At 40.3% G+C, this 25,615-nt stretch overlaps 1 protein-coding gene and 1 long non-coding RNA gene across 6 annotated transcripts in view; one reads left to right on the top strand and one right to left on the bottom strand.

Annotated features, from left to right (window-relative positions):
- LOC117530521 overlaps positions 1–10,585 on the bottom strand; it is a 44,968-nt gene extending 34,383 nt beyond the window's left edge. Inside the window, exons 1-2 of the long non-coding RNA XR_004566400.1 lie at positions 10,543–10,585; positions 2,193–2,197 (exon numbers count right to left, since the gene is read on the bottom strand). This is a non-coding gene — a long non-coding RNA (uncharacterized LOC117530521). The remainder of the gene's footprint in view (positions 1–2,192; positions 2,198–10,542) is intronic.
- The window catches only part of LOC117530488 (gastrula zinc finger protein XlCGF57.1-like), a 66,908-nt gene extending 55,161 nt beyond the window's left edge, over positions 1–11,747 (top strand). For 4 of the 5 annotated variants that reach the window (XM_034193402.1, XM_034193401.1, XM_034193399.1 and 1 more), the window contains one exon: positions 10,253–11,747. In XM_034193402.1, the coding sequence (XP_034049293.1) occupies positions 10,253–11,595 (1,343 nt within the window). In that variant the 3' untranslated portion in view covers positions 11,596–11,747. The remainder of the gene's footprint in view (positions 1–10,252) is intronic. The other variant, XM_034193404.1, reaches the window with a different exon arrangement.
- The last annotated feature ends 13,868 nt before the right edge of the window (positions 11,748–25,615 follow it).

The following is a 25,615-nucleotide window of genomic DNA, read 5'->3' as shown; positions in this document are numbered from 1 at the left end:
TAAAAAGAGATTCTGCTTCCTTCCCACAAATTGAAAAATAGAAAAATAAATAAACTTACAAGTATCGAACTTGTTTTTTCATTGTATTTGTGTGATGTGCACTTTTTTATCCTTTTGTGTGTTTTTTTTTTTTTTTTTTACATACTGGAGGTTTCAATGGTTCTTTGTTTAATGGATGGTGGTTACCGCCAGAGACCACACAAAGAAAAGCCAAAATAGTTCTCTGATCCACTTGTGTGTACCAGTTGTGCTGTGTCATGATTCACGTGAACAGAGAGTCAGCTGACGTTGTTTGTGAACCTTCCCCGTGGGAAATGGTGCTTTTAAATCGCTTTATTTTTTGTGTGAGAGTTAACCAGACCAATGATGTGCGAGTCTTCCATGTTGAATCATCACATGATCCATGCTTTCCGAGTTTCCGCCAATAACGGGGCTTTATTTTTTGCGTGAGAGTTAACCAGACCAATGACGTGTGAGTCTTGCACGTTGAATCATTGTGTGATCTGTTCTTTATGACATTGCACAGAAAAGCAATGGCGACAAGAGAAATTACTCCAAACTGGAAAAAAAAACAGAGAACACCCGGAACCTGAAAGTCAGCAGCGCACTCATCTGTCTGATATTGTGTATGTGGAAAAAGTTTTAGATCTTTGAGTTCATCTCATACAAAATGGGTGCAAAACCAAAAGTGTTGCGTTTATATTTTTGAGTATAATTTATGTTCAGTGTGTTATATGGTTGTTGCTGAAATCACTAAAGCATGGTGCTCAAAATATAACTTGTATACACAATTTACGTAGAGAAATCTGTCAGATTTGATCAAGTTCATATTTGTTTTTGGGTTTTTTTACAATTTTTTTCTCTGAATTTTAAAGCATGTAATTGATTTTCAGTATGTTTTCAAAACCAATCAATAATATATTTCTAAAAACATTTGAAACTGTTAATCAAAATAAGGTACAATTTTGTTTTGAACTAATATACTGCTAACTAACTGCTCCTAGTGGTTGGATTATGTCTAAAGGCTGTGTCACACTGTGATGGATAGAGCAAATGTATTAATTACGTATTTAAATACTTCCTTCAGCAGCAAAATTGCATAATCCATTGGTCTTTCGTGGATTTGGGGCTCTGATGGACAGATGATGTCGAAATTTCCATTGGCACCACAGAGAGCTGCATTCAGCACCTCACTGTGATTGTGTGATGACAGGGTCTACTCGTGCTGGTTTTCAGTGTGGCTGCAACGGCGAGGAAATCAAATAACTCTGTGACGCCTTCTCGCCAAGAGAATTTACCTGGTGCACTGACGTCCGGATTAAAAAGCACACAGCCAAGCTGTTTTTCTTCAGTTAAATCTGACCTTGAACAGGCGTGTTGCATGCTGCTGCATCGGGTCCTCTCTCTGTTCATGCAAAATTCAGAAATGTGCTGGCCCTGGGAAAGGCTCTCCTGCTCACCTGGTGGCTCCATCCTCAGTATCCCTCTCCCTATGTACCCTGGGTCCCTCCTTTGCACATGTCCAAAGGATCTCAATCTGACCTCTCAGACTTTCTCTGATAATCGCCCGACCTGAGCTATCCCTCTTTGTTCAGTCTGAATCCTGAACATCCTTGTCACACCCAAGGAAAATTGCAGCATTTTCACCTCTGCCCCTTCCAGCTCTGCCTCCTTTCATTTTGTTAGCGCTAAGCTAAGCAGTACAACATAGCTGGACTCACTTCTGTCTTGTAACTCTTTTGTTACTAATTACTCCTGTCACCTTTCTCTACCCATTCCACTGTAACTGCTCTCTTCTTCACCTCTCTACCTCACTGTCCATTATTTTGGATCGTTGACCCAAAGTATTTAAACTTATTTTATCTTCACTATCTCTGCTTCTTGCAATCGCACTATTTCACCGGGTTCCCTCTCATTTACACAAACATGTATTCAGTCTTGCTTCTACTGAGAGTCCTCTTCTGTCCAGAGTGTATTTCCACATCTTTGGGCCTGTCTCAACCTGCTTTCTACTCTCACTGTAGATCACAATGCCATCTGCAAAGTCAATGGAGACTCCTGTCTGATCTCATTCGTCAGCCTGCCCATCACTAGTGCAAACAAGAAAAGACTCTTGATGTAATCCCACCTCCACTTTGAATGCATGTGTCATTCCTACTGCAGATCTCACAGTTGTCACGCTGTCCTTGTACATATCCTGCACCACTCTCACATACGTCTTTGCCACACCAGATGTCCTTAGACAATACCACAACTCTTCTCTTGGTACCCTGTCAGACACTTTCTCTGAATCCATAAATACACAAAGCATTGCCTTCAGGCCTTCTCCATCAGCTAACATTGCATCATAGTGGTCTTTCTCAGCATGAAATATTGTTGCATTTTTAAAAGTGCAAAATCAGAACTTAGATTTTCAGTTCAATTTTTTTTTCTTGTATTAACAAACTTAAAGCAGGGCAGCACAGTGGCTTAGTGGTTAGCACTGTTGTTCTAGCACAGCAAGAAGGTTATGGGATCGATTCCCATCTGTGGCCTTTTTGTGTGGAGTTTGTATGTTCTCTCTGTGTTTGTGTGGGTTCTCTCCGGGTGATCCGGCTTCCTCCCACAACCAAAAGACATGCAAGTTAGGTGAATTGGAAATTTTAAATTGTCTGTAGGTGTGTGTGTGTGCGTGAGTGTGAACGTGTTTGTTTGTCTGTATTGAATCAGTGTAAAATCAGCTAATGGCCGACAGTTGCCGAGTGCAGATGTGCCAAGTGTATGGGAGACACCAAGCTGACTTGGTTCATTGACTCCCATCCGTTGGCATGACAGCTTCCCTCTGTGCATCAGAAATGTCTCCTTTATATGCCCCTGCTTTGGCCCTCACTTTACTTTTTGCTATTTTATGATGTGCAAAATCTAAATGATCACAAGCCAGTGTGTGACTTAGTTTCTGGGGTTTGTTGCATTTTCTTTTCTTTTTATTGTTGCTGTGACTCTGTTATTTGTAAAATGTTATGTAAAGCTTTATTAAGCATGTGCAAATTGTACATAAGACAATAGCATCATAATAATTAATTAAACAACTGCAAATTATAAAGAACACAATGCTCACACAGCCAAGGGTATTTTAGCATTGCGTTACATTTATATCATGTTGCAAAATCTGTCTTTGGGAAGAATTGTCTTCAGATTGTCTTCATGCAAACTCCAGCCTGCTAAATCTGCATCTTAGGGTTCATCTATTACATGGGCATGAAATATCCAACTGGAGGAAAGTACATGCTCTAAAAGTCAAATACGAGGTCTGTTAGAAAAGTATCAGACCTTTTTATTTTTTGCAAAAACCTGATGGATTTGAATCACGTGTGCTTGCATGAGCCAACCTCATTTGCTGGTAAGTAGCCTTTGTGTGAGGACATGTGCAGTGCGCTCGGCGGATTTTCATTGCAAGGAAAAAGATGGAACGACTGGAGCAGTGCCGCATCAAATTTTGCCAGAAACTGGGCGACAGCCAGGTGGAAACCATTCGGATGATTCAGACGGTTTTCGGTGACTTTTCAGTCGTGTGACTATCCGAGAAATTGTGGAAGAGGTGGGCATGTCACAGCATGTCCTGTGAGACTTCAGCACAAAGGCGCTTTTGCTCCGCCGTTAACAGCAGCATGGATTTCACAGCCACTCTTTTCATGGCCAGATCTTCTGTCACAGTGGAATGTACCGAAAAAGTGCTGATGTCCACCTCTTCCGCAATTTCTCGGACAGTCACACGACGGTCCCGCATCACCACAGTGTTCACTTTGGAAATGACCTGGTCATTTCAGCATGTTGATGGCCGACCGGAGCGTGGTTCGCTCTCCACCGTTGTACGGACGTCTTTAAACCGGTTGTACCGCTCCTTAATCTGTGTGATGCCCATAGGATCATCACCGAAAGCCATCTGAATCTTACTGTTCATTAAGTTAAATATTGTTTAACTTAATGAACAGTAAGTGCAGCTTTACTGGTACCAAATTTTATTTTTGTTCATGTTAAGACACTATCAGTCATTATAAATAAAGCACCAGTTGCTGAAGTCAAATGTTTATATAAATGTAGAGAGAGAACAGTAACAGTCCAATGCAAATGTGATTTTTATGGAATAGTAAAAACACCGTATTGTAATCCATATGACAGACTGTGGATTATAGTTCTGTCATATTGCCAGTATGAGTAAATGTGGTTTTTATGACTAAAATGAGCAAGAAAATGGGACTTAGATAATAGCTCTCATTTAGCTTATTAATTGCACCAGATTGCATCAAATTGCATGTAGTATTTCCCCCAGACACCCGGTCCCCCAGTAGCTGCAGCAACCCCAACATCTTGGGGGAAAAAAAAAATTCTTTTTTCAAGGGCCACTTTCATGACTGAACGGTCACCTGCAGCAGTCATTGCCTTGGTACACGGGACATCTTTCTGGCCACATCTTCGAATGATGATGTAGTTGAGCAGGTGCCAGTGCTTAGAGTGAGGGTGTTGCTAGGAGACTTTAAAGTTTTGCTTTTGTCTGAAGATGGTGTTGGTGATAATGCGATCTTATTTGGCACACTTTCTGAGAAGCATGGTGTTGTTGACATTAACTTTCCCACTCTGTTTCTCCTGATGGTTCTGTTTCAGACCTGGTGGTCCTTGATTAACCAAGAATTGAAGTTGCAGAGGAGGATGATCTTGTCAGATGCAGGGATAGCAGACAGAATGGTGTCCAGCTTGCTATAGAAGGTTTTCTTCACTTCATGGTTGGCAACAAGTGTTGGTGCATAATCACGGATGATGGTGGCACTCACTCACAAGTTGGAGATGGAGTGTCATCAGTTCTTTACTGACACCCACCAGGAGTTCAGGATATTTTGGAAGGAGAGGCTACTTGGTGATGAAACAGACACTGTGAATTTGTTGTTTCTCTTCAGGAAGCTCTTTCTAGAAGAAAGTGTAGCCCCTCCCATAGCTGGCCTTCTCCTGGTCTTGTTTCACTCAAGGTGACTATGTTGAGGTCAAGTTTCTGGAGTTTGCATGAGATGAGAGCTGCTTGCCTTTCTGGTTGGTGCTAATTTTTTGTTTTCCATCAAGGTTTGTATGCTCCATGCACCAAATTTCGTCACTTGTGTTTTTGTTTTTCTACTGCAGAGTTGGTGACCCTCAGTCTGCTTCACCTTAACCTGTCTGGATTACCGTGTCCATTGTTTAGGAGCACCTTTTCTAGCCCCCTTCTTGTTTAGGGTGGGCAGAACAGATCCTAAATATGGCTGCAAAGTCGCAGATACAGCTACTGAAAAACCCACTTACTACTTCCAAGGGTCCAACGTCCATTTCCATGCCGGGTCAGAACTAAAGACTTCCAGATTCACAATCCTGCCCTTGTCACGCTTTGTCCACCACCAAAAGACTTGTGGATGTGCAGCACAGCATAGAAAATCTACATCCAGGGTTGATCTAGAGATGCCTGTGGGAATGTTGTTGCACATAGACAAAAACATGGATCTTGAGAGATCCTTAGCCTGGTGCAATGGCTGGGAAGTCCCAGACAATTGGGTTCTGAGGACGTGCTGCAATCTTTAATGTGCCTCCACAGCTGTTGGGTTACAAGCTGTCACCTCCTCTGCCTGATCTGCCGTTGAAGACGTCTTTTTTAACAGAGCCCCGTTAGCCATCTTGTGTTCAAGGTTCCTGTTGGGCCTTCATGGTTACCGTAGTGGGCATGGGGCACACAATTTCTCCACTGTATTGCACCCCAACAGGCAATGCCCTACTTGTTCCATTACCCAGGTGTCCCACATACTATAAACTTATATATACTTTTACACAATACTCTCTAACAAGGTAGCATGCATGAGGAAAAATCAACAGGCTAGTCATGCTAATAGATAACATCTGATAAAGTATCATGTAAGCATTCACACGTGTGAATCCACTAGTTCTGAAAAAAAGTGAAAACAACTGTTAGACGTATCTACTCCAAGGGTCAGGAGGTAATTACATATTGCACTGTGCTTGAAACATGGGAGTGCTAAAATGATCCCAAGTACTGATACAGATATCCATGCAATAGCCAGTTGAATCACTAGATGTCCTCCACATATGTGTTGGATAAGGGTTAACCAAATGGAACAGACAAGAGCCAACAAAACTAATTTCTCAGTCACAATAGTCATGTAAACAACAACAAAAAACTATCAAAACGAGTAGTCAGTGTTTGACAGGAATTTGCACTGCACTCAACTGTCATTGCTGATGTCACTTTTGTCCAGTCATGTCCTGTCACAGTAAAAAATTGTGACTCAGATTCGACTGGACTAATCATTAAAATTGTGAAAATGTAATGTCTGGCTGCAATTCAATAATGTGTGAAACATCGACCAAACACTCGTGATTAGGTATGGGTATTGATAAGATTTTATCGACATCGATGCCATTATCGATGCTTATCAATCCGATTTCTTATCGATTCCCTTATCGATACCAACTGTGAATTTTCTGTGTGGTACAAGTAGGCTTTACAGGTTTTCTATGTCAACATTTTATTGAGTCTTAAAGTAAGTAAATATGAAATTGGTCACTGGATCCTTGATCTCTGGACATAGAAAAAAATCTGTAGATTTTGTCAAAAGCATTTCCTTTCAGACATTAACGGCATAGATTTCTCTCCATACGTCTGAGCTGAGCTCAGCTGGCTGCTGGAGTCTGCGGGACTGCAGCCATACAGTCTTGGGCTGCTGCACGTCAGCCAGGACGTCTCATTTTGGGAGGGAAAAAAACCCATTTCGATCAGTTGCAGTTGATTGTATTACAACGTTTGGAAAGAGGTGTCATTTGATTTAAATGGCGATTCGCTTTGAAATTATAAATTCCGAGCGGACAGAACAGAGGATGAGTCTCGTTTCTTTCTTGCAACAAGACAGGAGTCCCAGTTAGTCACTTTAATCCGCACAAAAGTGACTCACGATTGACATATTTTAATGGCTTTGAGAGGGGATAAGAAGCAGAGTTGATGCTTCTGAAGAGGAGCGAAGCAAAGATCCAACGAAGCAGCGGATCAAAGCACTGCTTCATTGGTTCGAGGTTCAAATCAAAGCCGCGCTGCAGAAACAGTTGATTACATCATCGTAGAGAAATGAAAATTTAGTAAGGTATATCTTATATATTATATTCCTGTTCTACAGTGGAACTATGCCAGTATACAAAGGTATATCTAAATGTCTAATAAGGAAGAGTAAAATAGGAGAGTAGAAAAGAGTAGAGTAGAGCCACTTAGGTGCCTGGTCTTGAGAACCAGGGATGGTATGTTAAAAAGCTTTTTTTATCTCATGGGAACTCTCCTTACCCACCCAAGCAGCTCAAGAAAAAGGTATATATAATAAATAATAAGACATAAGAAGGATAAGACATCACAGGAGAAGATTGTAGTATAGGTAATTTAGTATGTAGACTAGTAGTAAAATCAAATATAGTTAGTAGGCTAAGCTATAGAAGCAGAAGCTATGAGTGTGTGTGAGTGTACTGGTGTCTATCTAAAGTAACTCTGTTAGCATACTACAACCCCTGGCAATAATTATGGAATCACCGGCCTCGAAGGATGTTCATTCAGTTGTTTAATTTTGTAGAAAAAAAGCAGATCACAGACATGACACAAAACTAAAGTCATTTCAAATGGAAACTTTCTGGCTTTAAGAAACACTATAAGAAAGCAGGAAAAATTATTGTGGCAGTCAGTAACGGTTACTTTTTTAGACCAAGCAGAGGGAAAAAAATATGGACTCACTCAATTCTGAGGAATAAATTATGGAATCACCCTGTAAATTTTCATCCCCAAAACTAACACTTGCATCAAATCAGATCTGCTCGTTAGTCTGCATCTAAAAAGGAGTGATCACACCTTGGAAAGCTGTTGCACCAAGTGGACTGACATGAATCATGGCTCCAACACGAGAGATGTCAATTGAAACAAAGGAGAGGATTATCAAACTCTTAAAAGAGGGTAAATCATCACGCGATGTTGCAAAAGACGTTGGTTGTTCACAGTCAGCTGTGTCTAAACTCTGGACCAAATACAAACAACATGGGAAAGTTGTTAAAGGCAAACATACTGGTAGACCAAGGAAGACATCAAAGCGTCAAGACAGAAAACTTAAAGCAATATGTCTCAAAAATCGAAAATGCACAACAAAACAAATGAGGAACGAATGGGAGGAAACTGGAGTCGACGTCTGTGACCGAACTGTAAGAAACCGCCTAAAGGAAATGGGATTTACATACAGATAAGCTAAACGAAAGGCATCATTAACACCTAAACAGAAAAAAACAAGGTTACAATGGGCTAAGGAAAAGCAATCATGGACTGTGGATGACTGGATGAAAGTCATATTCAGTGATGAATCTCGAATCTGCATTGGGCAAGGTGATGATGCTGGAACTTTTGTTTGGTGCCGTTCCAATGAGATTTATAAAGATGACTGCCTGAAGAGAACATGTAAATTTCCACAGTCATTGATGATATGGGGCTGCATGTCAGGTAAAGGCACTGGGGAGATTGCTGTCATTACATCATCAATAAATGCACAAGTTTACGTTGATATTTTGGACACTTATCCCATCAATTGAAAGGATGTTTGGGGATGATGATATCATTTTTCAAGATGATAATGCATCTTGCCATAGAGCAAAAACTGTGAAAACATTCCTTGCAAAAAGACACATAGGGTCAATGTCATGGCCTGCAAATAGTCCAGATCTTAATCCAATTGAAAATCTTTGGAAGTTGAAGAAAATGGTCCATGACAAGGCTCCAACCTGCAAAGCTGATCTGGCAACAGCAATCAGAGAAAGCTGGAGCCACATTGATGACGAGTACTGTTTGTCACTCATTAAGTCCATGCCTCAGAGACTGCAAGCTGTTATAAAAGCCAGAGGTGGTGCAACAAAATACTAGTGATGTGTTGGAGCGTTCTTTTGTTTTTCATGATTCCATAATTTTTTCTTCAGAATTGAGTGATTCCATATTTTTTTCCCTCTGCTTGGTCTAAAAAAGTAACCGTTACTGACTGCCACAATTTTTTTTTTCCTGATTTCTTCAACCAACATCTTTTGCAATGTTGCGTGATGATTTACCCTCTTAAGAGTTTGATAATCCTCTCCTTTGTTTCAATTGACATCTCTCATGTTGGAGCCATGATTCATGTCAGTCCACTTGGTGCAACAGCTCTCCAAGGTGTGATCACTCCTTTTTAGATGCAGACTAACGAGCAGATCTGATTTGATGCAGGTGTTAGTTTTGGGGATGAAAATTTACAGGGTGATTCCATAATTTATTCGTCAGAATTGAGTGAGTCCATATTTTTTCCCCTCTGCTTGGTCTAAAAAAGTAACCCGTTACTGACTGCTACAATTATTTTTCCTGATTTCTTATAGTGTTTCTTAAAGCCAGAAAGTTGCCATTTGAAATGACTTTAGTTTTGTGTCATGTCTGTGATCTGCTTTTTTTTCTACAAAATTAAACAACTGAATGAACATCCTCCGAGGCCAGTGATTCCATAATTTTTGCCAGGGGTTGTATAGGAAAATAAAAAGTATAATCATTATGCTATCAAATGGAAACCTAAGAACCTAGGTACTATATGTTGATATCTTTAAAGGAACACATAAACTGATGAATCATTAAAAATTTACACCATGTAAAATAGAATTGTAAATGGCGAAAATAAGCTAGTTATAGTAGAAGAGCTAAATTAGCCGTAAATAAACCAACCGTACCCAGCAAGCTAACACGGTAAACAAAAACGGTAATTAGTGTATAAAGTATAATAGAGTAGTTAAACCTACAGTAACGGTATTAACAAATACGTATAAAATAAATGTGGGCAAAAGTATGAATTATTGTGGGTTATCAAACACAAAAGAACCAACTATTTTGTAAGCTACGATATACGTTGCTAAGATGCTAAAATTATCATTTTCCCCGACAAACACCCTCAAAAACAACGGCTCCTCTGAAGGACTAGTAAGGGAATCGTTAAGCAAAAAGGCTATTGATGTTGGTGGATCGAATCATTTCTTAATGATAACCGAAAAGAACCGGTTCTCGATACCCATCCCTACTCGTGATGTATGTTTCCATACGATCAGTTCAGTCAGTCCAAGAATTTAACTTTGGTCAGGTCACAGTCACCATCTGCAGCTTTATCAATATTTAAAGAGTGTTTTTCTGAATATTAACAATTTCATTGTTTCATTGCAGACATGCAGCATTTGTTGGTGGCTAAAGAAGAAATTCTCCCAGAACACCAGGAAGACCTTAAAGAGGAGCAAGAGACACTTTGGATAGGTCAGCATGAGCAGCAGCTTCACCAGCTGGATGAGGCTGATATAACAGAGTTCCCTTTCACTGCTGTCCCTGTGAAGAATGAATATGATGATGAAAAACCACAGTCACCACAAGTTTATCAAAGGCAAACTGATGCGAGCACAGAGCCTGCACCACAGCCAATCAGAAACTCAAGTGCAAGTAGTCATTTACAACCAGACCACAGTGGTAGGAGTTCAGACTGTTCTGAAACTGAGACTGACAACAGTTGTGAATTGAAACAGGCCAGAGAACTTCATTCAGGTTTAAACTCTCAGACAAAACAACATAGAGAAATACAAGCAAGTGAGAAACCATTTGACTGTTTTGAATGTGGTAAAAGATTTGGATTGAAGGGTAAATTGAACAAACACATAAGAATTCATACCGGAAAGAAACCTTTTGGCTCCTCTGATTGTGGCAAAAGATTTAAACATAAGAATGATCTGAACAAACACATAATTCATCCTGGCGAGAAACCTTTTGGCTGTTCTGGTTGTGGTAAGAGATTTGGACATAAGAGCAATTTGATCACACACATTAGAATTCATACGGGAGAGAAACCTTTTACCTGTTCTGATTGTGGGAAAAGATTTGGCCTGAAGGGGAATCTGATTACACACATGAGAGTTCATTCAGGAGAGAAAACTTTTAGCTGTTCGGAGTGTGGAAAAAGATTTGGACGAAAGGGCAACCTCATCGCACATATGAGAACTCATTCAGGAGAGAAAACCTTTTGCTGCTCAGATTGTGGTAAAAGATTTGGACAAAAGAGCAGTCTAATCATACACATGAGAATTCATTCAGGACAGAAACTATTTGTCTGTTCTGAATGTGGTAAAAGATTTAGACATAAGGATAATCTGATCACACACACAAGAATTCATACGGGGGAGAAACCTTTTGGCTGTTCTGAGTGTGGTAAAAGATTTGGACAAAAGGGAAATCTGATCACACACATGAGAATTCATACGGGACAGAAACCATTTGACTGTTCTGAGTGTGGTAAAAGTTTTAGACATAAGAGCAATATGTTCAAACACATGAGAATTCATACAGGACAGAAACCATTTGGGTGTTCTGTGTGTGGCAAAACATTTGGACAGAAGGTTGATCTGATGAAGCACACAAGAATTCATACAGGAGAAAAACCATTTGGCTGTTCTGATTGTGGTAAAAGATTTGGTCATAAGAGCAGTCTAGTCAGACACATGAAAATCCATAAAGGAAAGCTATAAAAGCATAGTACTATTCCACTTGTGCTGGTTGCGTTTTGTCTATAAATGTAATATGGCTTTAATTCATTCAATTCTTGTATTTTTTGTGATCAACATATGATCCGTCTCCACCTATTTATAACCTGTGGTGTATTGAGAAAAGACAAAAAAAATTACTTGCATCTCAGTAAGACTGGCTAATCACAAAGCAATAATAAATACATATCCTGAAAGGTGCATTGCTGATTTTACTCCTGCTGTGTTCAGTATGTAAAATTGTTCAGCTGCCTGCACTGTCATTTGTCCACAGCAAATGGCATTCCTCCACCAGTCTCACCAGCTCCGGTAGCTTATCTTAGCCTGGAGTGACACAGCACAAACCAAAATCATGGCCAGTTCCACGCTTTCAGGAGAGGCAAAATGCTTTTTTTAGAGTTCTCCTGGGCACACGTGGAAAAGCTATAATCCTTTGTTACATCAGTTTTTTAAATGCTATAAATGCTGCCATTGACACAATTTTAACCAATCAGAAAAAACCCCGGATCACTTGCGGAACTGCTGTGACATAGCATGGGCACAGAAAGCTACAGATGATGAACACAAGCTGATGTAAGTCTTTCTCTCTCTCGCTCCTCCCCCCCCCCCCCCCCCCCCCCCCCCCCGCCTCCTCCTCCTCTCACTCGCCGTTTTCCTGCTGAGCAAGCATGAAAACTTTCAACTGTAAAATAAACTAAATTTCTAAATGTATCATCAGAGGTGCTCACGGGAGTAACTGGGTCAACACTGAAGGATTTTTCCCCCATTCAGCGGAGAGAAAGTGAACCTCTGTTCGGCTGTCCTCCTCAGCTGTGCTCTGAGCTGCTGTTAAAGTGTTTCACAGCCTTGGGATGTTGAAGCGGCTGATTTTTCGGTAACAGTTCAGTTCATTTTTTGGAAAATCAATGCTCAGCAGCACAGATCATTTGAACCCAAGAGCCGGGCGGAAATTTGCCATTAAGGGTGGCTTAAAACCTCGTCTCGGCTGCGGCGCGCGGAAGAAACAGCTCGACTTCAGTGCAGAAACCTCCCATTCCCCCTCCTCTCCTCCCGTTCAGCAATAAACACAGCAGAGAGTAGGCAGCATGAGCGAGGTTTCACAGACGTGGCTTCTCTCCAGTATCTGAAAATCCCGCAGGTTGGATTGGGAAATTCCGATCCACGAATTACGTCAGTATTGGAACCCGATATTGATGTGGGATCAGCTTTGCCCCTAGTATACTGAAGAGCAACACTGCCAGTGTGTTGAACCTCTGTTCCCATGTGACGTACCCTGTTCCCAAGCCACCAGCAGCCGGCATGGCCAGCTGCTGGTGGCTTTAGACCAGCCGTACAAGAACGCACTTAAATGATCACACATGCCTACAGCTTTTCATATGGTCTCTCAATATCATCATCTACAAACCCAATCATAAATTATCAGTGCATTTTCTTTTCCTTTAAAGCCTTTTCCCAAGCTTTGCGAACTTCATTTCTGCAGTCTGTCCAGGAGGCATTAAAAAAAAATGCTCTCACCTTCTTTTGCATGTATTTACCATGCAACAACACGAAAAACTAATTTCAGCTGTAAGAAATTACACTCTTCCCATTCTATTCCAATACATCAGCCACAGTGGCTCAGAGGACAGTTTCAAAGATGATGTCACTAAAATCAACAATTGCAATCAACAATGCAGGTCAAATCTGACCAGCAGCAGGTGAATTTAGGCTAAATTCCCCATGTTTATGGCTTAATTTCTCTCATTTTATTTACCACTGAAATGGACTTTAATAAGGGAGTGATCTGAAACAGCTGCTGTAAGAGAAACAATATCAATATTTGAATTAGGGGTCTGTACTGGATCAGTATAGGCAAAGTAAAATACTGTGATCCAGTATAGATCCAGTGATCCAGTAGGACTGAAATGATTAGTTGAGTAACTAATAATTCGATTACAAAAAATGTTCGAGGCAAATTCTGTGCCTTGAAGCTCCGTTTAACGTTATAGTACATATGTCAGGCCTGTGTGTGGCGCTGTAACATTCCCCCCCCCCTCCCAAAAAAAAACAGAAGATAATGATGCGCGTAAGTGCACATAAGTCATGTAAACGTTAATCAATTTAGCACAAAAAGCTACAGCTTTCCAACGTGACACACAGAGTAGAATAAAGCCTTTTAAGAGAAAGACGGTCCACGCTGATCATCTGAAATAGACTTACTGCGCATTTAAAGTGAAAGTGTGTTTGTCTATTTTTGAAAAGTACACGGTCTGCTCTGCGTGGGAGTGACTATTGACCCGGCAGCCGGGTATCCACAGTCAAAGTTTGCTGTTCCGTAGGCTGCTGTCTCTCTCTACCCGGCCTCACACCGGGCGAGTCACAGCTCCGTCCCCGGCCACACTGACAAGCAGTCTCTGAAAGAACCTCGTAGCAGAAGTCCACTCTTTCTTCTGTGTTTTGCTCAGACTCGCACTGAGTGTTCCGCTTTTTAATTTTCGCTTTTTTGGGCAAAACAACGCTTCACAAACACGGTCACTTAAATGAAAAACGAACAAAAAAAACAGTGACTGCGAGGCTTGCATCTTCAACCTCCAGGTGAAATGCATCTGCTGAATCACAGAGAAAGAGGGCTAAAAAAAAAAAATCATGCAGGGACCCAGTCCACCAATGTTAATAAATAAATAAATAAACAAAAAAATAAATGGTTAAATTTTACAAGTGGGGGGGGGGGGGGGGGGGGGGGGAGACACCAAATCCACATCCCATTGCCATTTCAGCAAAGTGTCAAGACTTTGGCGCAGCAACATTGTGCCATTGCTTAGGGCCCCTTCACTCATAGTGCAAATTTGGTCAAAGTACGCATGAAGCAGGAATCATATGCAAAACGTGTAAATTCGTAGCTGTCTCAAACGCCTCATACACCTTTTTCTACAATTTGTGCACACCAGCGGCTGAAAGACAGTGTGCACTGTGCGAACCCATCGAACCCTCTATTATTATTATTATTATTATCATTATTATCATTATCGTCATTATAATGACGATAATAGTAATAATGTTAACAATTAAGATGTTTAATCAGTATTACTCTGGGCTGAAGTTTTACTACAATTCTGCACTAAGATTTATTGAGCCATATAAATATATGTTTGCTTTGTTTAACTTTTCTGCATAACTACAGTGGGATGTGAAGCACTAACTTTTATTTTTAAGCAATATCTAAGTTTGGGCATTACTAGGCCTGTTTGGGATTCTAGCTTTAAAATCAGGTCAGTTAGGGTGAGGGATCTCTTCGTGTTAGTAATCTTATCAAACAAGCATGTAGGTTATTATGTCAATTGGGATAAAGGCAAAGAAAACAAAAAATGTGGAAAAGAAAATACTAATACAACACATTAAGTAATATAAGTACAGTAAAAAGCTGGGTTACACACCAACACCAGACACTATCATTTATGAATCCATTTAAATTAAATTTATATAAGCAGTATTAAGCACAAAAATGTATCAGCCTTGTGATACGTTTCGAGTATCGGCTGTCCAACATATTGTATCACGTTTTGAGAAACAATACAGAGCCCTAATCTGATGGCTTAGTGGTTAACGTGTTGGGCTTGAGTCCAGAAGATCATGGGTTCAAATCCCCGCCTGACTGGAAAATCACTAATCACTACATAATTGTAAAGCGCTTTGAGCGTCTGATGCAGATGGAAAAGCGCTATATAAATGCAGTCCATTTACCATTTACAATGCATGAGGACCAGATACAGGTTTCTGCAAAGGTGAAGGCTGAATGTGTTGATTAGCATATCAATGTATAATATAATAATAATAATAGTATAATAATGTCCATAAATGATTTGCAGAGGGGATCAGAGGGCTTATTTATGCTGCATTTAGACATAACGACGACAAGTCACGAATGCCACAAAGTATGCATTCTTGGCCGCTGATCACGAATGTGATGATTTGAGGCAGAGAAGCATCAGGTGTCCTCAGGAACTGCTGCAACCTGTTACCACACGTTATGATTAATGGCACGTGTTGCTGGTGAATTATCAGGAACCATTATGCATGGTCAAGAATAATGCCCATATTCATCCATCAGTTGCTGAAGACTTTAGATCGCTCCAGTTTGCTCCTCAAAATCCACAGCAGAAGAACTTTGTGATTGCATGCTTAGTTGGGCTCTGTGCCATGGAGTGGCACAAAGAGGAGGAGGAGATTGAGAGAGCCAAATATGTTGCTCCACGCGGCTCTCGTCTCGCGTGTTTGCCCAAACATCAGGCACAGCAGCAAGTGCTGGAGCCTGAGGAGCGTGCTGAGGAGCATTGTGCAGTGCGGTGCAGCAGGGTTTAATTGTGCGCACGTCAGAGAGGAACGCTGTCACGCTCTATTAATGATCACCACTAATCAAGATAGATCAACACACTCAGTTGCGACCTCCACTACATGAGGCGAAATGAGGGTGGTGCGTGACATTCGTGGAAGATTTTTTTGACAGCCAAAAACATGCTCCACGAAAATCACTAATATCACGCACTATTAAGAAACCTATTCAGATACGTTAAGTCAAGTTAGGAATGTGCCAAGAATGAGTAAACGCAGCATTACATGGCCATTGAAGTCACCAGCAATAAGAATGTTATCAGCAAAAGTTGCCAAATTAGAGATAAACTCACCAAATTCATCTAAGAATTTGAAATATGGTTCTGGGGGCCTTTAAATGTTGAAAAAGTAACATGTCTATTTTTTTTTTTATGATTCTGACTGTATGTGGCAGCCTGAATGGTACAGCAAGCCAAATGTTTAAATGGGTTATATTTGGGACCCTGAAGAGCTGTTAATGGCCTTGTCACGCATACGCGGACCATAAGTTGTACGTAAACTATGTGATTGTTGACATACGTTATTTGTAAGGTACGCATACATCGAAATACGTCCATTGATGCTGTGCATTGGTTGGCTCAACAACTGAAAGCTGCAGTCCTCATGCGAAGAGTTCAGACTGTTTCAGGTATTAAAACCATTCACACACTGAGTAAATACACTCAACAAAAATATAAACGCATCACTTTTGGTTTTGCTCCCATATTGTATGAGATGAACTCAAAGATCTAAAACTTTTTCCACATACACAATATCACCATTTCCCTCAAATATTGTTCACAAACCAGTCTAAATCTGTTATAGTGAGCACTTCTCCATGGCTGAGATAATCCATCCCAGCTCACAGGTGTGCCATATCAAGATACTGATTAGACACCATGATTAGTGCACAGGTGTGCCTTAGACTGCCCACAATAAAAGGCCACTGAAAGGTGCAGTTTTATCACACAGCACAATGCCACAGATGTTGCAAGATTTGAGGGAGCGTGCAATTGGCATGCTGACAGCAGGAATGTCAACCAGAGCTGTTGCTCGTGTATTGAATGTTCATTTCTCTACCATAAGCCATCTCCAAAGGCGTTTCAGAGAATTTGGCAGTACATCCAACCAGCCTCACAACCGCAGACCACGTGTAACCACACCAGCCCAGGACCTCCACATCCAGCATGTTCACCTCCAAGATCGTCTGAGACCAGCCACTCGGACAGCTGCTGAAACAATCGGTTTGCATAACCAAAGAATTTCTGCACAAACTGTCAGAAACCGTCTCAGGGAAGCTCATCTGCATGCTCGTCGTCCTCATCGGGGTCTCGACCTGACTCCAGTTTGTTGTCATAACCGACTTGAGTGGGCAAATGCTCACATTCGCTGGCATTTGGCACGTTGGAGAGGTGTTCTCTTCACGGATGAATCCCGGTTCACACTGTCCAGGGCAGATGGTAGACAGCATGTGTGGCGTCGTGTGGGTGAGCGGTTTTCTGATGTCAATGTTGTGGATCGAGTAGCCCATGGTGGCGGTGGGGTTATGGTATGGGCAGGCATCTGTTATGGTCAAAGAACACAGGTGCATTTTATTGATGGCATTTTGAATGCACAGAGATACCGTGACGAGATCCTGAGGCCCATTGTTGTGCCATACATCCAAGAACATCACCTCATGTTGCAGCAGGATAATGCACGGCCCCATGTTGCAAGGATCTGTACACAATTCTTGGAAGCTGAAAATGTCCCAGTTCTTGCATGGCCGGCATACTCACCGGACATGTCACCCATTGAGCATGTTTGGGATGCTCTGGACCGGCGTATACGACAGCGTGTACCAGTTCCTGCCAATATCCAGCAACTTCGCACAGCCATTGAAGAGGAGTGGACCAACATTCCACAGGCCACAACTGACAACCTGATCAACTCTATGCGAAGGAGATGTGTTGCACTGCATGAGGCAAATGGTGGTCACACCAGATACTGACTGGTATCCCCCCCAATAAAACAAAACTGCACCTTTCAGAGTGGCCTTTTATTGTGGACAGTCTAAGACACACCTGTGCACTAATCATGGTGTCTAATCAGCATCTTGATATGTCACACCTGTGAGGTGGGATGGATTATCTCAGCAAAGGAGAAGTGCTCACTATCACAGATTTAGACTGGTTTGTGAACAATATTTGAGGGAAATGGTGATATTGTGTATGTGGAAAAAGTTTTAGATCTTTGAGTTCATCTCATACAAAATGGGAGCAAAACCAAAAGTGTTGCGTTTATATTTTTGTTGAGTGTATAAAGTGTGTGATAGTGTACAACATAAAAAAATAGCTGCCAAATTGAGCTTATCTGCTTCATCCATTTAATCCAGTAATTCATAACACATCAAGAAGCTCCAAAATGCATCCTTACACGTAATGCTACACTTTTTCTATAACTATGATCCACATTTGTGAGCTGCTTTCCCCGTTTTTTCCGTTTACTGCCACCAGCAGCACATTGTGACCAATAAACTAATTACAAAAGCTGTCATTTTATATGAATTCATACGAGGTGTTCTCCAAACTGTGATGCTGCCTGTGATGATTTTACATCTGCAACGAGTGATGTTTTATGGGAGGCCATTATTTGGGCTAAATCCAACAAATTTAAAAATGACAAAATACTGAATGCTGTCTGGCATAACGGTCAGTGTGCATTCAGAGGTCATGAAAAGAACCACGTACCGAGCAGTACCTTCATCCATCGTGAATGACGAGAGTCTCCTGACTGCAGCTCTCTGTGTCACCAGATTAAAGCCACTGTATGTAACTTTAGAAAATGGCAGCAAATGCTGGGTCCATCCAATATTAATGTTTTAACCATATAAACATTATTTATGACCTATGCATAACATCAAATAACATTAAACATAACAAAATATCAAATTTGTGTAATATTAAACTTAAACTGCCTCACGTTGTGGCTCTTGAAGTAGATTAAAAAAATAAAAATCATGATTTTCTCATATGGAGAAACTACAGGCACTGAGGGGCCTGTCCATCCCACCCTTTTGAAATATGAATCTCTGGGTGAGACAAGCATATGTTCATCAGGCAGAAGGGATTAATATTAATATATACTAGTGCATTGCCCATGGAAGAACTCAACCCTTTATTTCCTGTTAATTACATAATTTTTTAAATGTTAATTTACTGACTTAATATATTTATAAATTGTTTAGGTTTGTGTTATATACACAGTATTATTATTAGCAGTATTATTATTTTATTATTACTTCTATTTTCTCATTTGATTTTTAAATGGACCACAATAAGTGGTTTCACTTTCTTGTCATCCATTTATTGTTAACGTATTTACAATTATATTATGTACTTATGGATGATTTACCGCCCCCTGCTGGAATGGAGTGCGAGCCCAGAATGTAATTATCAATATCTATTGTTCAGTGTTGTTAGCTAATATCCATAGTTTCTTCAAAAATGTTAGTGCTATCAATGTTCCATTTTGGTGGTGTTCACCCTTGACCCAAAATACATAAGAACACCAAACGGCAAATATCAGCTCCCCACAGTTTGTCCATGATCAAAGTTACACACGCACGCACAACTTTTTTTTTCTGGATTCTGCTGCCAGCAGGTGCTTTTATTTTTACACACCCACAAACAGAGATGTTGGCGGAAGACGTCAGACACACTACACTTCTCACTCATGATAATGTCAACTTGGCACTTAACTAAACTGACTAAACCAATTGAGCTACAAAAACACAATAAATCAATAACAGTAAGAACACTGTTAAACTAACATGAACCACAATAACAACATTTAAAACCCCCAAGCCCCAAACTCCCATGCTGCATTGCTGCACAATGTCTATTATTCAGTGTTGTTAGCTAATATCGCTAATTTCTCCAAAAATATTTGTCCTATCAGCTTTTGGTTTTTGCAGTGTTCATCCTTGACCAAAATTATAAGCATACCGAACTGCAAATGTCAGATCTCCCATTTCTCCGTGATCGAAACCATACACACACACATACATGCACAAGAGGCCACCTGGCTATTATAGTATAGATGACTAATATTTCAGTATTGTCTGAAGTGGTAAAGCCAAATCTCATTTTGCATGTATGTAGTGAATATGGGACTGAACCTTGAATTTCAAAGTCCAGACTCTTGTTCATCTCAACACCTGTAGCTGCACCACACACAGTCCATCTCCAGAGTGTGGAATGAAGCGGTATATAGCAATTGTGCATTGTAAAAAGTACATTGCTAGCTCAGAAAAGTAGAAATACAGGTTTGCATAAAGAATATGAAAACTGCTTGGTCCGCCACGTTTCCATATAAAATTGATATTTTTCTGCATTGTAATGCATCTAAGAACAAATTCCCCCTACCCACCCCTATTATGTAACGCCACCACAAACATCACTAGTGTGTCTTGGTTTATATATAGGTTTGTCTTTACATGTTACATAATTTATATGAGAGAAACTATTTGTTGTATTTGTAAATGTAATAAAAGCTTTGCCCAAAGCAGCAATCTGTTTATTTGTTTTTCATGTTATGAATATAAGTAATAGTCTTTTTTTTGGGGGGGGGGGGGGGGGGGGGCATTGTTGTGACTGTTCCTATTTTTGCATGGGGTAGATCTGATACTGAACCATATGTTAATTTGGAACAGCGTTTAACTGATGCAACTGCAGGAGCCTCGTTTACAAGCAATGTATTCACAGATAAATTAATACAACCTTTTTCCACAAATGAATTCAAATTCTCAAATGCTTGAACATTTATCTTTCCTGTGAATCACTGAACTTACAGTAGTGTTCAGAATAATAGTAGTGCTATGTGACTAAAAAGATTACTCCAGGTTTTGAGTATATTTCTTATTGTTACATGGGAAACAAGGTGCCAGTAGATTCAGTAGATTCTCACAAATCCAACAAGACCAAGCTTTCATGATATGCACACTCTTAAGGCTATGATAGGCTATAAGAATAGCCTATCATAATGTCTCTAATAAACTTTTTAATCAAAGTACAGTGTTCTTCTGAACATTGAGTGGAACGACCCGTTTTACTCCGATTTTCAGAGAGAAATCCATGAACCAGCATGTACAACATTTGCAGCCTTCATCCTTAAATATGGTTCACGGAAAGAAAAATGCAGACACTGCTATTTTTTGAACAGCCTAACATTCCTTTAATAATTCCTTTAAGTAATAACAAATTTGATACATTTTTCTTCATGTTTTGATTTGGAATGAATTCATATAAAATGCTTCATTTCCTTCAATTCCACCATTAAGACTCAGGAAACTTGAAACGATCAAGCATTTGACCCATAGAGAAACTGTACAAAATATTAGGACAGCCTTGATAGCAAGTCCCAGTCGTAAATGTGAGGGGTAAGTTGAATTTGAATCTTGCTGTTGGAAGAAGGCACAGGCAGAGAGCCTACCCCCATCATCAAATTGGGAACCAACTGGTGGCAGTGGGGTGGAGGAGGTCTTGTTTTTGTCCAGCAACTGCAAACAGCAGAAAGGTGATGTGATGTGTCTGCCGTTGTGTACCCTCACACCACTAGTCAGTGCTGTGCCGTCAATTATATATTTGGGTGTATGTGGTCTACACGTTCACAGGTGATTCCTCAGTAAAAGACAAATCCAGTTCTACCGTGCAGAACTCTCCGCGTATCATTTATAATGATATGGTAATCCAAGGTAGGAACCAATGAACTGTAACATCAAGTGGCGATGAGGATGGGATGGTGCATTTGGTGTTTTGGCATTTCCCATAATTGCTCTGGCGACCGCCTGTGCTTCCCAGAATCAGGGTTGGGAGGGTTACTTTAAAAATGTATTCCGATACAGTTACTAGTTACCTGTTGAAAAATGTAGTCAGTAATGTAATCCAAGGACCATAATATGAAAGTAATGTAATTTGATTACTTTCAATTACTTCTGGATTACTCCAATATCAAATATGCTAATACAGACAAAAGAAACTAAATATAAATAGTCTTGACCACATAGTACAGTTTATTAAGCAAAAATGAAACTGTTTCTTTTACATGGCATGCTCTGTTTTACTTCACATTATGAATTAAGAGCACCCACAATATTATTTTAAACACACTCAGTGTTCACCTGCTAAATTTTCACCAAAAAATGCCAAACAAATGAAGGATAATGAAAACTCAGGCGGTGTGCGGATGAATTTGTAATTAAAAGTGGCTTGCAGAACAATATACAAAACAAAAAAAAAAGTCTATTACTTGTTCAGTAAACATAAAATGATCTTACTTTAGTCTTTCACATAGCATTCGCACCATGTTTAATATATCAGTCCACTTATCGAATTTTCAAAATAACAACAGCGTAATGAAAACCATTAAGTAAATACTGTCAGTAAGGAGGCGTGGTCGCCATTTTATTTCTGGGCAAGTTAGTGATTTGCGTGCATAGAAGTTCAAGAAACAGGTGGAATATGCCGGAAAACTGTGCATGTTGGCAAAGCCACAAACGGAGGAACAAGGGAAACAATATTTCCTTCCATAAGTAAGTGGTTTTGGTTATTCTGGTCACTTTGTCTGTGATATTTGGATGATAAACAGCTGTATGTCTCCTGCCGTACCTGTGTCGCCCGATAACACGGACCATTAACTCTTCACTTATGTCTAGTTGATATTTTCCACTGCGAGACCAATGTCTAGCAATGTCTACTTGTCGTTAGTGATTAAAATTGTTCGACAAGATTGGGGATTTTTTTTTAATTTGCACCATAAAATGAGATTATACGTAATGACCTGCGCTGTGCTGCTCACAGTCACACCCACACATAGAAATGTGTACCCACACCACTGACTTCATGAATGAAACTCGGCCAATAAAGGATAATTGTGTAAAAAAAAAAATATATATATATATATATATATATAAATGTATTGTAATGGTTTTAGGAGCTGCGTTGCGTTGAACAGAGCAGCTGCAGCAGCAGGACGCCTCAGCTCAGCAGCTTGAATAGCGCAGATCCGTGTAACTTTCAACACTAATATTTGGGAATGTGTGTTTGTGTCAGAGTAAGTTTAATACTTTCCTGACATAATTTAATGTCATTTAATTTTACTGGCTCGATATCCAGTTCAAAATGGCATTTTAACACGTATTTTGTGAGCATTTTTTTGTGTTCACTCGCGCATCTCCATTGAAAATGCATTAACATCCGGGAACTTCATCAATATTTGCCCGGTTAGGAGACGTCATGTCGCTGTCCATGAAGGGACGTTTTCATTTCAAAGAAAAAAAAATATATACAGATAATATAAAATGCATTAAAATTGTAATCTTGCGAACTAATCCCCATTTTTTACTAAATATACCTGTAATCTGAATACGTCTCTTTTTCTGTAACTAGCGGAATACAGTTACCTTTTTTTGTATCCTTATTACGTAACGCCGTTACATGTATTCCGTTACTCCCCAAGCATGCTTACAGGTAACTCCAGACAGTCTTTGATCATCCTGGAGCTGATCAGTGGGTGAGCCTTTGCCATTTTGGTTATTCTTCTATCCATTTTGATGGTTGTTTTCCGTTTTCTTCCACGCGTCTGTTTTTTTTGTTTTTTGTTTTTTTTTTTGGTCCATTTTAAAGCATTGGAGATCATTGTAGATGAACAGCCTATAATTTTTTGCACCTGCGTATAAGTTTTCCCCTCTCCAATCAACTTTTAAAATCAAACTACGCTGTTCTTCTGAACAATGTCTTGAACGTCCCATTTTCCTCAGGCTTTCAAAGAGAAAAGCATGTTCAACAGGTGCTGGCTTCATCCTTAAATAGGGGACACCTGATTCACACCTGTTTGTTCCACAAAATTGACGAACTCACTGACTGAATGCCACACTACTATTATTGTGAACACCCCCTTTTCTACTTTTTTTTTTTTTTTTACTACTAGCCCAATTTCATAGCCTCAAGAGTGTGCATATCATGAATGCTTGGTCTTGTTGGATTTGTGAGAATCTATTGAATCTACTGGTGCCTTGTTTCCCATGTAACAATAAGAAATATACTCAAAACCTGGATTAATCTTTTTAGTCACATAGCACTACTATTATTCTGAACACTATGTGGTCTACACGTTCACAGGTGATTCCTCAGTAAAAGACAAATGCAGTTCTACTGTGCAGAACTCTCCGCGTATCATTTATAATGATATGGTAATCCAAGGTAGGATCCAATAAACTGTAACATCAAGTGGCGATGAGGATGGGATGGTGCATTTGGTGTTTCAGCATTTCCCATAATGCCCCTGGCGACCGCCTGCGCTTCCCAGAATACACCACGGTGCCAGCAGAGTCCCGCAGTCTCACATCACATGTAAACGATGACAAAGCGATGATGTGGATGGCGTTAATTTAGCGAGTTCACGGGCAATTATGATGATTATGTGCTCTCCCAAGTTGAGAGGGTTATCTAGAGGAGGTGTAGCGACTGTGATGGACATCTGCTGTGCCCCAATGTTGTCTTATTGTCCACGCTTCACGAGATGTATTTACACTGAGTGCTGAGCTCCTGACATCGGAACTTTGCTGAAACCGACCTCTTGCGTGAGTCACGGACCGCCATACGGCATGAGATTCACAACTATGAAACACCGAATTGGTGACCCCTTACCAAAAAGTAGTACATGCAAGTATGTTTCAAGTATACTTCCAGTTTACTTTTTATATACTTATCAGTACTACTTTTTGGTAAGGGACTTCAGACATTACCTGAGGTGATGACACACTCACTGGAGCAGGAGATGGATGAACAGCAGTTTCTGAAACTGTCTTCTCCAGCACAGGCAGATTTGCAGGAACAGGTGATGACTCCATCTCTTCGATGAGCGGGGATCCTCCAACTTAGCGTGTCAGTTCAGCATCTGGTCAGCATGTCATCTCCAGCATTCTGAAGAACAGACATTGGCTGTGTAAGACACAAGACGAGTCCCAGTGGAAACCACACCAGGCATCCACTTCTCTCCCACAATCCGAACAAGCACTTTCTCTCCCACCTTGAATAATCTGTCTTTTGTGTGTGTCTCTCAGTGAGCACAGTGTGTCTCTTGTGCATGTTTCACTTCTGCTGCTAGACTTGGCTTCAACAAGATGAGTCAGGATTGCATCCTGTGATACGTGAAAAAAGCATAGCTGGCATTTTCTTGGTTGCGGAGTGTTGCCATACATCAACAAGAAGACATCCAGTCTATTGAATTGAAGGTGTTCCTGTGGAGCACTTCAATGAATGCTTGAAATATTTAGCCTTTGACCTTTAAACTCTGAGGCTGCCACCACCAAAAAAAAAAAAAAAAAAAAAAAAATCCAGGATACCTGTTCAGATGTTTATGATTCAACACAAACTGTTTGTTTCTTTGGGTGTGTGTTTATTTTTTCTTTGTCTGCATCACCTGTGTGTGACAAACTGCTTTGTGATTGGTCAAACTGATGTGACATCACAGCATGTTGAGCTATAAACAAGTGTTGCAGCAACATGTAGTTTGACAGACATCTGTGAACTTTGACCTCAGATAGGTAACCTGACAGCTGTCAGTCACTGCTTTGATGAACTCCTTGGAGAAAACTGCTTTAATCATTGACATTTCC

This window comes from Thalassophryne amazonica, chromosome 18 (assembly GCF_902500255.1).
Source record: "Thalassophryne amazonica chromosome 18, fThaAma1.1, whole genome shotgun sequence".
Taxonomy (NCBI): domain Eukaryota; kingdom Metazoa; phylum Chordata; class Actinopteri; order Batrachoidiformes; family Batrachoididae; genus Thalassophryne; species Thalassophryne amazonica.
The sequence above is the reverse complement of the archived record's forward strand: the minus strand, read 5'-3'. Positions and strand labels throughout refer to the sequence as shown.